The sequence below is a fragment of the Populus trichocarpa genome, chromosome 6 (genome assembly GCF_000002775.5).
Source record: "Populus trichocarpa isolate Nisqually-1 chromosome 6, P.trichocarpa_v4.1, whole genome shotgun sequence".
NCBI classification, from domain to species: domain Eukaryota; kingdom Viridiplantae; phylum Streptophyta; class Magnoliopsida; order Malpighiales; family Salicaceae; genus Populus; species Populus trichocarpa.
Genome location: NC_037290.2, coordinates 2,743,305 through 2,755,473, shown reverse-complemented (window position 1 = coordinate 2,755,473; position 12,169 = coordinate 2,743,305). Strand labels below are relative to the sequence as shown.

Below are 12,169 nucleotides of genomic sequence, written 5' to 3'. Positions count from 1 at the left end.
GTATCTATAAGTATCTATTGTTGTTCATGGATGTAATAGAAGGGCTGGCTCACATCTTTAAAATTCGTTGTTCAAATGTCTTTAAATGTAGTTTAGGGTTACCTTTCTGCATCGAGGTGATATATATATATATATATATATATATATATATATATATATATATATATATAGAGAGAGAGAGAGAGAGGGATAAAAGGTTTGTTTCTCTGCATATGCATATGATTTCAGGTTTGAACTCTATAATTACTAATATGATGGTTACTAAAGGTTTACATGGTCATTAACTTCAGGACCCGTAGAATTAGTCGAGGTACGCACAAGCTGGTCTGGGCACCCGCATTAATGATAATATATATATATATATATATATATATATATATATATATATATATATATATATATATAGTCATGTCTGAGAAGTCATTGTCTTATCAATTTCTTTTGAATTTCATATCAAATTGCATGAAATCATAACTCAGAACTTAAATGAATGGAGTTGAAAAAAAATAGAGGCGTTCGATCATGAAATCAGATGCATGATATTCTGGGTTTTTTTTCCTAGCTAGGCAGCGAATATGCTATTTGCCTTTAGTGTCAATCCAATTGGCTTTTTCAAAAAGATTCTATATGTCCAAAATTTTATCTTTCTTGTCTTTTTTAAAAAAAAATTCTAATAGTCTTAGATTCGTCAATATACAATGTTTTTGATATCTTTTGTTAGTCCTAATATGCATCGACGACATCGCATTGGATAAACAAATTCAAGTATGGAACATCCATGATTTCAACAATTTAATAAATTATTGGTTGTATACAATGTCATGGAGGATTCAGTGAGAAAGAAATCCCCAATTAATTTGAATTTTTATAATTCATCTATAATATTTTTTTATCTTATGTATAAATAAATTTTATTTTTAAAAATAAAAAAATTATTTTCAGATAATATTTCTAATATATATCGTCTTGCATATTGTTTTTCTTCTTTTATTTTATTCAATCAATTTAATTTGTGTTTCTATTATAGTTTGCTTGAATAACAAAAATATTTTAATAAACAAATTTAGCAAACACAACTAAATATATGTCCCGGCTTGTGAAATCAACACTTGTCTCTCATTTTTTATTTTTTATTTTTTAGTTATTTTTTATGGGTTTTTTTTTCTATTTATTAATACACATAATTTTTTTATTTATTTGATTACATGTATATAAAAACTTTTTAAATTTTATTTAAAATTTTTTAACTACAAACACATGTTTAAAACACCTATATTATAATTTTTTTATTTAAAAAAATATCTGACATGCGCAAATTAAACATCAAGTATCTATAAGTATCTATTGTTGTTCATGGATGTAATAGAAGGGGTGGCTCACATCTTTAAAATTCGTTGTTCAAATGTCTTTAAATGTAGTTTAGGGTTAACTTTCTACATCAAGGTTTGTCAATATATATAAAGCTTGGGATAAGGGATTTGCTTCCCCTACATATGATTTCAGGTTCGAGTCTTATTGTTGCTAATATGATAGCCACTAGAGATTTACATGGTCGTTAACTTCAGAGTCTATGAGATTAGTTGAGGTATGCACAAGCTGGTCTGGACATCCGTACATATTAATAAAAAATATATATAAATAGTGATGTCTGAGAAGTCATTGTTTTATCCATTTCTTTTGAATTTCATATTAAATTGCTTGAAATCATAACTCAGAACTTAAATGAATGGAGTTGGAAAAAAAATAGAGGCGTTCGATCATGAAATCAGATGCATGATATTCTGGGTTTTTTTTCCTAGCTAGGCAGCGAATATGCTATTTGCCTTTAGTGTCAATCCAATTGGCTTTCTAGCTTGTTTATATAGCATACTTTAAATAGTTATTAAACTTTAATATATTTGATGATTCATTAATTTAAAACTTGATTTAAACTAAGATTTTTTTAAAAAAAAAATCACTGATACTTTTTAAAAACCTTGCAGGTCCATATTCGCCTATTTTAAAAATCATTGGTAGATATAGGTGCCTCCAATATGCCTATGTTGTTATATATGTTGTCCACGTAGCTAGACAAATGAATATTTCGTGAACATATATAGAAAGAAATTAATACCTAGAAAAAACACATTGATCGATCGATCTTGCATAATTAATTGGGGATAAATAAGGGGTTTCGCACTTTATTAAAGAATTTGAACCACAAATCAAAGATTATATTTTACATCCGCACGTAGTCCTATCTGATTGGTGTTTCCAAATTCCAAGAGAATAAACATACATCTCTCACCGTTAAGTAACCCCTTCATACTCTATCTATATCTCCTTCCTGATCCTCTCATCTTTTCCCCATGGCCATGAGCTCAAAGCTATTCTTAACAGCAACTATCACAGCTCTAACCTCTTCCTTAATTGCAATTAATCATGAGTTTTTGTATCACCGTCCATCCGTTGTAGAAAAGATTTCTAGTGGTAGGGAATGGGAAGCTCTTCAACTTGAGGGTGCAATCGGGCCTGAAAGTTTTGCATTCCACCGGCTCGCCGGGGGTCCCTACGCCGGAATATCTGACGGTCGAGTCGTCAGGTGGGAAGAACATGAAAGGCGCTGGATCAATTTTTCCTTTGCTTCTCAAGAGAGGTACTATTTATATAATGCATATCTATATTTTTTCTTTTCAATTTTAAACGGTAAAGATGTTCTTGCGTCAGCTTTTCAAGTCTATGCTTGTTGTGCTTACGATTATTTTAATGGATAATGAAAGAACGAAGGAAGGTGAACGAAAAAGAAAACTAGTGAAGGAGATGATACCATTTCATGCCTGCCTTAGATTTGCTGACAGCAAGCCTTGTTTGAAAATGACGATTTAATTTTTTTTTTTTAAAAAAAAAAAAAAACTTTAGAACGATTGGATTAGGCCTCACAGCTGTTTTTTGGTTATTCCCGAATAGTCAGTACTCAGTAGAAATAGGATATGATTCTTCTTCCACTCCTAATCACTGAAAAAAAAATATTTCTTTTTCCTTTTTTGTAAAGCTATTGCTGACTGATATTTAGTCTTTGAAAAATAAACTATATTTTTTTATATTTAAGTAGAAAATAAAATAGAAAATATTTTTTAATATTTGATTATACTATGAAAAATAATCTGAAAAATCACTTAATAATAAATCAATTTTTTTCAACCTTATCTAACAAATATAAAACATTAAATATAACTATTCAACATATATCTAGTTTTTTGTATTTGGAAAACATTGAAAATAAAGTTATTTTATATGGCATCCTAATTTCATAACACAATTTTACGATTTAAAAAGTATGGTTGTTATATAGTATGACATATTTTGTATTTGAATATATTTGATAGCAATATTATTTAATTAAAGTATATATTATATGCACTAGTATTTTAAATTAATATACTTTTATATTTTATATTAATATGTCCTAATATATTATTTCCTATATAAATATATTATTAATTTATTATCTTCTAATAATAATATATTTTTAAATACTTTATTGATAATAATAAAAGTTGTACCAATTTAGTTCATATTGGAAAGTATTTTCCAATCTTTTAAACTGAAAAAAATACTCTTTTCTATCTAAAATTTAATATTTTTTTTAGCAAAAAGTGAATTTAATTGACCTGTAACCTAACATGAAAAAATCAAGAAAGTATTTTCTAAAAAAAAACACTTTCCAGCAATAAATAAGACGAAAACAGTACAAAACTATTGGTGTGCAAATCAAGAAGAGGGGAGCGGCAGAGCCTTAAATCACGTGTATAAAATTGAGGTAATGGAGGATATTGAGCTGAAAGAGGAAAAATATTGAAATAATAACAAATTGGTGGTTTAGGACCGAGCTACGACGACGGCGATGGAAGTCTTAGGGGACGGTGGCATCGTTGTTATGCTCCCCAGATTAAATAGGTCGCAACTTTTTGTCAGCATCTGATCTTTTTGTGCAAGAGACATGCATTTTCATGTATTTTTCGGTAAAAACTAGAGATAGGAAATAAATATTAAATTAAATTAATTTATTGGCTCTGTTATATCACAAATAAAAAAAAAATGTGAAAACAAATATAGGCATTCTTAATATATCTTATAAAAAAATTACTAGTAACCATGAATTTAAAATTATACATATTAAATGATATTTTTATTTAATATTGAGACAGAAACATTTTGGATCTATCTAGATTAGTTTGAATTGACATGCAAAACTTGTAGGGATAATCTTAAACAAAAAAAAAACTAAAAAGCTAAATCTTCAACTAACTCAATATTAAAAAAATAAAATTGGTAAAAAAATAAAACTCAATTGAAAAAAAAAATGTGAACTCGAGTTAATCAACCAAACTCGCGATACAAGTGATGCTCACAATCAAATTCAATAAGTTTTTTATTTTATAGATTATTTTTCATTTAATATATTTAAATGACAATAAAACGCATGCTAATTTTTTTGTATTAAATATTTTTTTTTTAAAAAAAAAACCATGACCAATGCATGGGATTTGGACAACAAAGCAGATTATTGATAACAAGAGTCAAACTTTTTTTTATTTTAAGTTAAATAAAAAAACAGATCATCGATAATAAATAATGAAATTGCATTTTCTTTAAATTGAGGGATACAAAATGCATTGAACCAAAAAAATTATAAACTGGATGTTGTGGCCTAACCCGTCAAACTTACAATTAAGGTCACAGACTCAACTGAATTCAATTAGTTTTTTCATAAATCTACAGTTAACCTAAACATACTAAAAAAAGGGCTGATAACCAACCCAGCAATGTGGACCCATGACTCAATTCCTTAGGCCTGTGAAAAGAAGAGCTTAGGCTTGTGGGCCTTAAAGCCCGAGCCAATATGCTTAGGCTTGTTTTTTTTTATGATTTAAATGGATGGACGACCTTAAAAAAAATGAAAATATACAGACGACACGTCACCTGGTACAGCAGACGAAGTCTACCAACCTATAATTTGACTACTATTATGGTAGCTAGAAAATAAAAAAAACTAGTTTTTTATCGAAAAAAATAATTTTCAACTCATTTTAACCTGAAAACTCCCTACAAAGACTCTTGAGAACATCAACAAACAAACTTGTCAACCTAATAAATAAATAAAAAAGGTTCCAAATCACAAAATCAACTCGAATAAAATTTTATATTCTTAACTTAGATATGGTTTTTAGACAATATTAAGACTCAAAACAACCACTATAAGACTATCATCATCGAAATGATCATGTTGACACTAATTTTAACCATTATGATGGCCAATATAGGTGTCAACAATATTTTATCTCTCCACGCTGAATTTCAAGTAAAACAAATAAGAACAAAACTAATTTTTTAGATAAAATTTGAAGAGTCACTATTTATTTTACCTCGTGTCTTTCACCTCAATCCTTTATATTTCAATTTCATCCTCTCTTAAAAAAAAAAAAAAAAACAATGTGATTGATTATTACTTCAACTCAGAAATGTTCAATTGTGAAAAAAAATCTGATGACAAAATTTAAAATTATAAAAAAAGAATTGAGAATAATTTGTGTACAGTGCAAGGTATACTTTGAAATCTCCACATGGCTTAGTTTTTTTTTAATGTCAGAACACGGACTTGTCAACGTTTGAACTTTATACGAGCTGTCCTTTCGGAATCAGATTGAATACTTCTGGTGAAAAAGATTGCTGCAGGACCATGGTTTAGGACCAAAAACTATAGACACCACATTAATGCATGGTGGACCATTAAAATTCCTATTTTTTTTTTTTGCGCTGTTATAATTGCAAATGGAAGATTTTTCATTGTTATTAGAGCGGCACAGGTCTTGGTTGGCAGGATAAATCAAACCTATATTAAAATAATATTTATTTATTTAAAAAAAATTAAAATTATGGTATTAAAAACAAGGGGCATGCCTATTAAATTAGATGTCAACTGAATTTGATTAAATTAACTTTTTAAATAGATCATAAATTCAAAACAAGTAATATTTTAGATTGGCAAACTATTCTCGGGGAGGATGAGTATGACAGCTACAGTATTTTCTATCATGGCACTTGCAATTTTTACCACACAATTTCCTTTTACAACTTTTTTTTTTTATAAATAATACCGTAATAAAATTTTGTAGTACTAGGTGATAACATATAAATAAATAAAAAAAACCAACCCCACCAACGTTTAAATTGATATCTGTTTTGTTTATTTTTTTGTTTCAAAAGTGTTTTTAAAAAAATTTAAAAAAAATTTATTATTTTTTACTTCATATTAATATTTTTTTGATGTTTTCATATCATTTTGATACGTTGATAACAAAAATAATTTTTAAAAAATAAAAAAACATAATTTTGATGCATTTTCAAATAAAAAACACTTTGAAAAACAACCACAATCCAAACAGTTCTAAGTGAAACAAAAATATTGTGAGGGAGTAAATAAAAATCAAGTAATTTATAAACATAAAATTCGATGTTGAAAAAAGTTAATAAAACTATAAAAGTGCACATGCTATTCTTATCATTTTATTTAAATTTTTACCGCCTAGTTTATTTTTAGAATCTCAAGTTATAATAATAATGATAATAATAAATTAATAAAGCATGGTGCAAGAAAAGTAGAAAACTCTAGGCCGGGTTGGCTGTAAATATTCAATTCATGTGAGCTCTGAGCCTCTGACCATTAATGTCCTCAACCGAATAAATTCTAGTCAGAATACCGTCAGCACACGTAGACTAGTTGCACACACGTGTACAAATAGAGTGTGCACATGTATGGTGTCGTTTTGTTTGCTCCAAGTTATTAAACCCGGTCTTAAACCGGTCATTAATTTTTTTTTTCAGCACTGAATAGTTTTTTTTTTAAAAAAATTAAAATAATATTATGTTAAAAAAATATTAAATCAAATATATTTTTGACTGGGTTAACTTACTAGGTTGACTTGGTCAAATTAAGATTAATTTTTAAAAAATTCTGATCCAAACTAAGGGTTAAATCAAATAGGTTTTAAAAATCAACCTACCATAACAAAATAAATTTAATAATTTTGATTTGCTTAGTTTAATTTTATAAAATTTCTCAGTTGATAAGTAGAGAGAATAAAAAATATATATTTAAATTTAAATTAACATTGAAATTATTTCTTGTGATTTTATTTTTATCTTTATATATATCTCTTTAAAATGAATTTATAAACCACAAAGTAAATTTTGATATATAGTTGTGATTTTTCATTTACAAATGAACGTAAATGTGAACTAATAAGAATTTCATTAACAATAATACATTAATTTAGTGAAAAGACTCCAATATTACATTAATTGTTTGAGGGTAAATTAATTAGATTTAATTTCGAATATTAGCATGATTTAATCTTAAAATTACTTGGAATTAACTATATGCAGTAGCTTTGCCAATTAAATTAGAATTTAAAACACCAAATAAACCTCGGAATATTAATTGACATGCACATCTAAAAAGAAAATCCCTAAAAATAAAAATTTGGCTGGATACTTCACCTCTCCTCAACCATGAAATGTTGGATGAGGGTTAATCCTAAGAACACACAATATGCCACCTGTCCTTGGCACTTACCCCAGCCTTCACAACTCTCTCAAATATTATCCAAATTCTTCTAATTTCCAGCAGCAAACCAATCCTGAATGAGAGAGAAAGATTACGTGTAACCTTATATTATTGTTATCAACCCACTTGTCGACCAATCTGGTTTGAATCATATTTTGTTCTGTTTACGGTATTTTGGCCATTTTGGTTTTAAAATTTTTGTTTAAAATAATATTATTTCAGCTTTCTTATTTTTTTTTTTAAAAATCCTCAATAAACTTGTTATATATGGATTGATATGTAAAACTTACGAGTCTAGAGTTTATTTGAAAATATATATACTGTATTCTTTTAAATTTTGATATTTTTTATATTTTTAAATTATTTTGATGCACTGATTTAAAAAATAATTTTTAAAATATAAATATAAATATTATTTTAATATATTTTTAAATAAAAAATACCATAAACTGCAACCCACGTAATTTTAAATACACCTGCAGGTTCATGAACCTGGCCCATCCTTTAACTATTCCACCAACAAATAATAAAGCGAACACACCCTTTTAGCTCTTTGTGCGCAAAAAAAAAAAAAAAAAACAAAAAACAATTTCAAATGCATATAAATTCTTCTCTCTTTAACAACAACAAAAATTCCTCCTTTCCCATAACTATGGCTTCCAAACTCTTGTTCACGGCCATAGCTCTTCTTCTCTCCACCTTAGCCATTGTTATTTTTTCCTCTGAAACATCCAATACAGAACCTCTTTCCAGTGCCAGAGCTAGACAACTCAAAAAGGTTCCGATTGTGGGTGCTTTTGGGCCTGAAAGCTTTGCATTTGATTCGCTTGGTAAGGGTCCCTATGCCAGTTTATCGGATGGCAGGATAGTCAAATGGCAAGGAAATAGAAAGGGATGGACAGATTTTGCCGTGGCTTCTCCAAATAGGTATGCATGTAAGCAACAGCCTTTTGCTCACGTTGGTGCAAGTTTAAGAAGTTCATGGCTAGATGTTTTCTAGGCTAGAAAGTCACGTCGTGGTTATTACTCATCAGCATCAACATTAACACGTTGAAGGTCTAAGCTAATTCCTGCAATTGTCTTGCATGCTGAGCCTCATCTTCTTCTTTTTTTCTGTTTTCTGCTCTTTAGCACCGAATTAAAAAAAAAAAAAAAAAGGAAATGAAAGGACAAAAACAGGTAGGTGATGGAGATAGAAGGGAAATAGTAAGGCATTTATTGTCCTTACCTTATCTTCCATGTTTTCCTTAAAGAAGGGTAAATATGGTCATCACTGGCACCATATTTTATAACCTGATCGGGCAGTCGATAAGGATGGTTCAGGGCTAATCCAAGTTAATTATTTTAAAAAATAATTAAAATATTTTATTTTGACAAAAAAAATTATTGTTTTTTACTGAGTTTTACTGAATCAGGCTACTAGTTAATCAGGTTTTTTTTTTAACTAAAATTTATTTAGATTTTATATATATTCCTGCTAAAACGAGTTAAACAACAATTGAAATTAAGTCGTTATTGTACCAAATTGTTGAAGAAATGGAATAATAATGATTTATCAAAATCCAATTGCAAATTCCTAAATTAAATGGAACAGTTTCTTATTTATTTTAATGGGATTTTTGTAGAGACCAAATTATATAAAATAAAATAAAATAATTTCTTATTTTAATGGGATTTTTGCACGCACTAATTTTAACATGTTATGATTGACAACGCCGACAGGGACGGCTGTGGAGGGCCACGTGATCACCAACAGACGGAGCACATTTGCGGGCGTCCATTGGGTTTATGCTTCGACGAAACACACGGTGATCTATACATTGCTGATGCTTACATGGGATTACTTAGGGTGGGGACCCAAGGTGGCTTGGCCACCAAGATCGTGACACATGCACAAGGAATTCCCTTGAGATTCACTAATGGTTTGGACATCGACCAATCAAGTGGTGCCATTTATTTTACCGATAGTAGCTCACAGTATCAAAGAAGGTATGTGAAACACTCTATCTTTCCTTATTTATTAAATAATAATAATATTAGGAGAATTTTTTTTGTTTATATCCTCACTTCATAGAAAATTTGTGAGGAGGGGGGCAGAATTGAGGCTATCCCAGTACAAAGACCGCTGGGACAAATCTTTAAGTGGTGGGGATGGATTTTCTGTTAGCCACAAACTAGCTGGTTTGCTGCAAATTTTGTTTTTTTACATAATTAAAATAAAATATTCATGATAAATAAAATAATTCAAAAGAAAAGGAAAAAAGTATTCGTATAGTAAAAGATTCTATTTTTTATTCATGCATTTCATATTTAAAATAAATATTAATAAAAATGAAAACAATTCAAAAGAAAACGACAATTTATTCATAGAGTAAAAAAAAATATTTTTTATGCATGCATTTCATTTTCGTTTTGATAAAAAAATAAATTAGATTAAATGTTTTTAAGGATTTTAATAGTTTAAATTGAGGAACAAATATGCATTCTTTTATTAAAAAATCTTTTTATTTATTCAATTATTTTTTAAAAAAATTTAAACATGTTTTTTTTTTTAATTTCATTATAATCTATAAAACAAGTTTTAATAAAAAAAACACATCTTTATAATTTCACCGTAACTATATGAAAAAAATAATGTGATATATATATATATATAAGAAAATAAGAATAAATAATAACAAAAAAATATTTTATTCTCATTAAATAATTATAAGCATATTTTAAAATACGAACTTTTCATATTAGGTTGATATATAATTTTTCATAAAGTAATTGTTGATATCACTATAAAAACAAAACTCTAATCTTAATTGAAAATTATGAAAAAACTAGATAATGTTGCAAATATAATGTTAATAAATTTATTTAAAGAGCATCTCATTAATATATATATATATATATCTCAAATAAAAAGAGAGAGAAAAAGGCCAAGAGAATGAGGCCAGCCCCGCCTTTTAAAAACAGGTGCTAATGGGTCTGTATAGCCAGGCCCATCTAACTGAACTACTAGAAAAAACTCTGGCACATTCTAGAAAGGCCAGACAAGTGCGTGCACCTAAGCTCTTTTTTTCTGTTTTCTTGCATGGCATGCCCCTTCATTTGAATATGTTGGCAAAGCAATAAATGCAACTGAAATATTATTAATTGGTCAAATTTTGAACGGTTCTCTAGGCAGCCTTAACCTGCACATATGTTCTTATAAATGTTTATAACAGCCTGAATGATAGATGCAATCTTGCAGGCAATATCTCTCAGTGGTATTGAGTGGGGATAAATCAGGAAGACTAATGAAATATGATCCAGTAAACAAACAAGTGAGAGTTCTTCTCAGCAACCTCACGTTTCCAAATGGAGTAGCTCTAAGCAAAGATGGCAACTTCATTTTATTAGCTGAGACCACCAGATGTAGAATTTTAAGGTATTGGATAAAAACGTCGAAAGCTGGAACTGTCGAAGTCTTTGCTCAACTACAGGGTTTCCCGGATAACATAAAAAGGAGCCCTAGAGGAGGATACTGGGTTGGTATGAATTCAAGGAGAGAGAAGCTTTCTGAGTTGTTATTTTCATATCCATGGATAGGGAATGTTCTGCTTAAGCTTCCACTCGACATAGCGATGCTCCAATCAACTCTGTCCAAGTATAGAGGGAGTGGCTTGGCAGTGAGGTTGAGTGAGAATGGTGACATACTGGAAGTGTTCGAAGACAACGACGGAGATGGGTTGAAGTCTATAAGTGAGGTAATGGAGAAAGATGGGAGATTATGGATAGGGTCGATAGCTTTACCTTTTGCTGGAAGGTATAGGATATGAACATGCACTATATATTAATTAGTGTGGATTTTTCATGAAACAATTAAGAATTACATGCAAAGTTTTTTTTTTTTTTAACATTTAGGCAATATAAGTATGCATATGGTTTTTCATCATATATATATATATATGAGAAGAAATTAAGGCCGAGCTCCGATTAGAAAAGTTGGGAAAACATGATGGGTTTTTGGAGTATGACTGGAGGAGGATTAGTTGTGGAAATGGCAATGAATTGTTTAAAAATCTGAAGTGGATTACAGGTGATCGATCACTTATCAGGGCCATATATATAAACTTCCTGGTGGAAACTGACTGGTGTAAAAATAAGAAATATCAATGGAAAAGGACTCCTTGACCTATTTATAAATGCATTGCTCTGTCAGCAGTTCCAAAAAAGAAAGCTTTTGATAGAAACTGACGCGAACTTCTCATCAGAAAAGGTGTCCATTTTTCGTCTATCATTAAACTAGGAATGCCATACCGCAGAACTTCATATTTTCGATTGCTTTTCTGAAAAAAATTGATTTTTTTTAATTTTTACACCACCAAAAACACTCTGATTGCCATGTACAAAAAGTCACATAAGCAAGTCTTGTCGTGAAAGGGGATGGATCGGCTGCAGAGACCAATTTGTCAGCTGTCTCCTTCCATAGTTCCGTGTTTTATCCAACTTGCTTGATTTGCATTGGTTACAGCAACTCTCGAAGATGACCCCTGAGTATAGATAATTTATTTAATTAATTTACAGTTAGAA

At 29.2% G+C, this 12,169-nt stretch overlaps 1 protein-coding gene across 2 annotated transcripts; it reads left to right on the top strand.

Annotated features, from left to right (window-relative positions):
- Positions 1 to 2,217: 2,217 nt before the first annotated feature.
- On the top strand, positions 2,218 to 11,489 carry LOC7473565 (protein STRICTOSIDINE SYNTHASE-LIKE 2). Of its 2 annotated transcripts, XM_052453532.1 has the most exons (4): positions 2,218 to 2,635; positions 8,360 to 8,533; positions 9,329 to 9,595; positions 10,848 to 11,489. In XM_052453532.1, exons 1-4 carry the CDS (start codon positions 2,349 to 2,351, stop codon positions 11,413 to 11,415), a joined length of 1,296 nt encoding a protein of 431 aa, XP_052309492.1. In that variant the 5' UTR covers positions 2,218 to 2,348; the 3' UTR covers positions 11,416 to 11,489. The 2 variants fall into 2 exon arrangements, with proteins under 2 accessions (XP_052309492.1, XP_024458887.1); XM_024603119.2 differs by lacking the exon at positions 8,360 to 8,533 and having other exon boundaries at positions 2,227 to 2,635.
- The last annotated feature ends 680 nt before the right edge of the window (positions 11,490 to 12,169 follow it).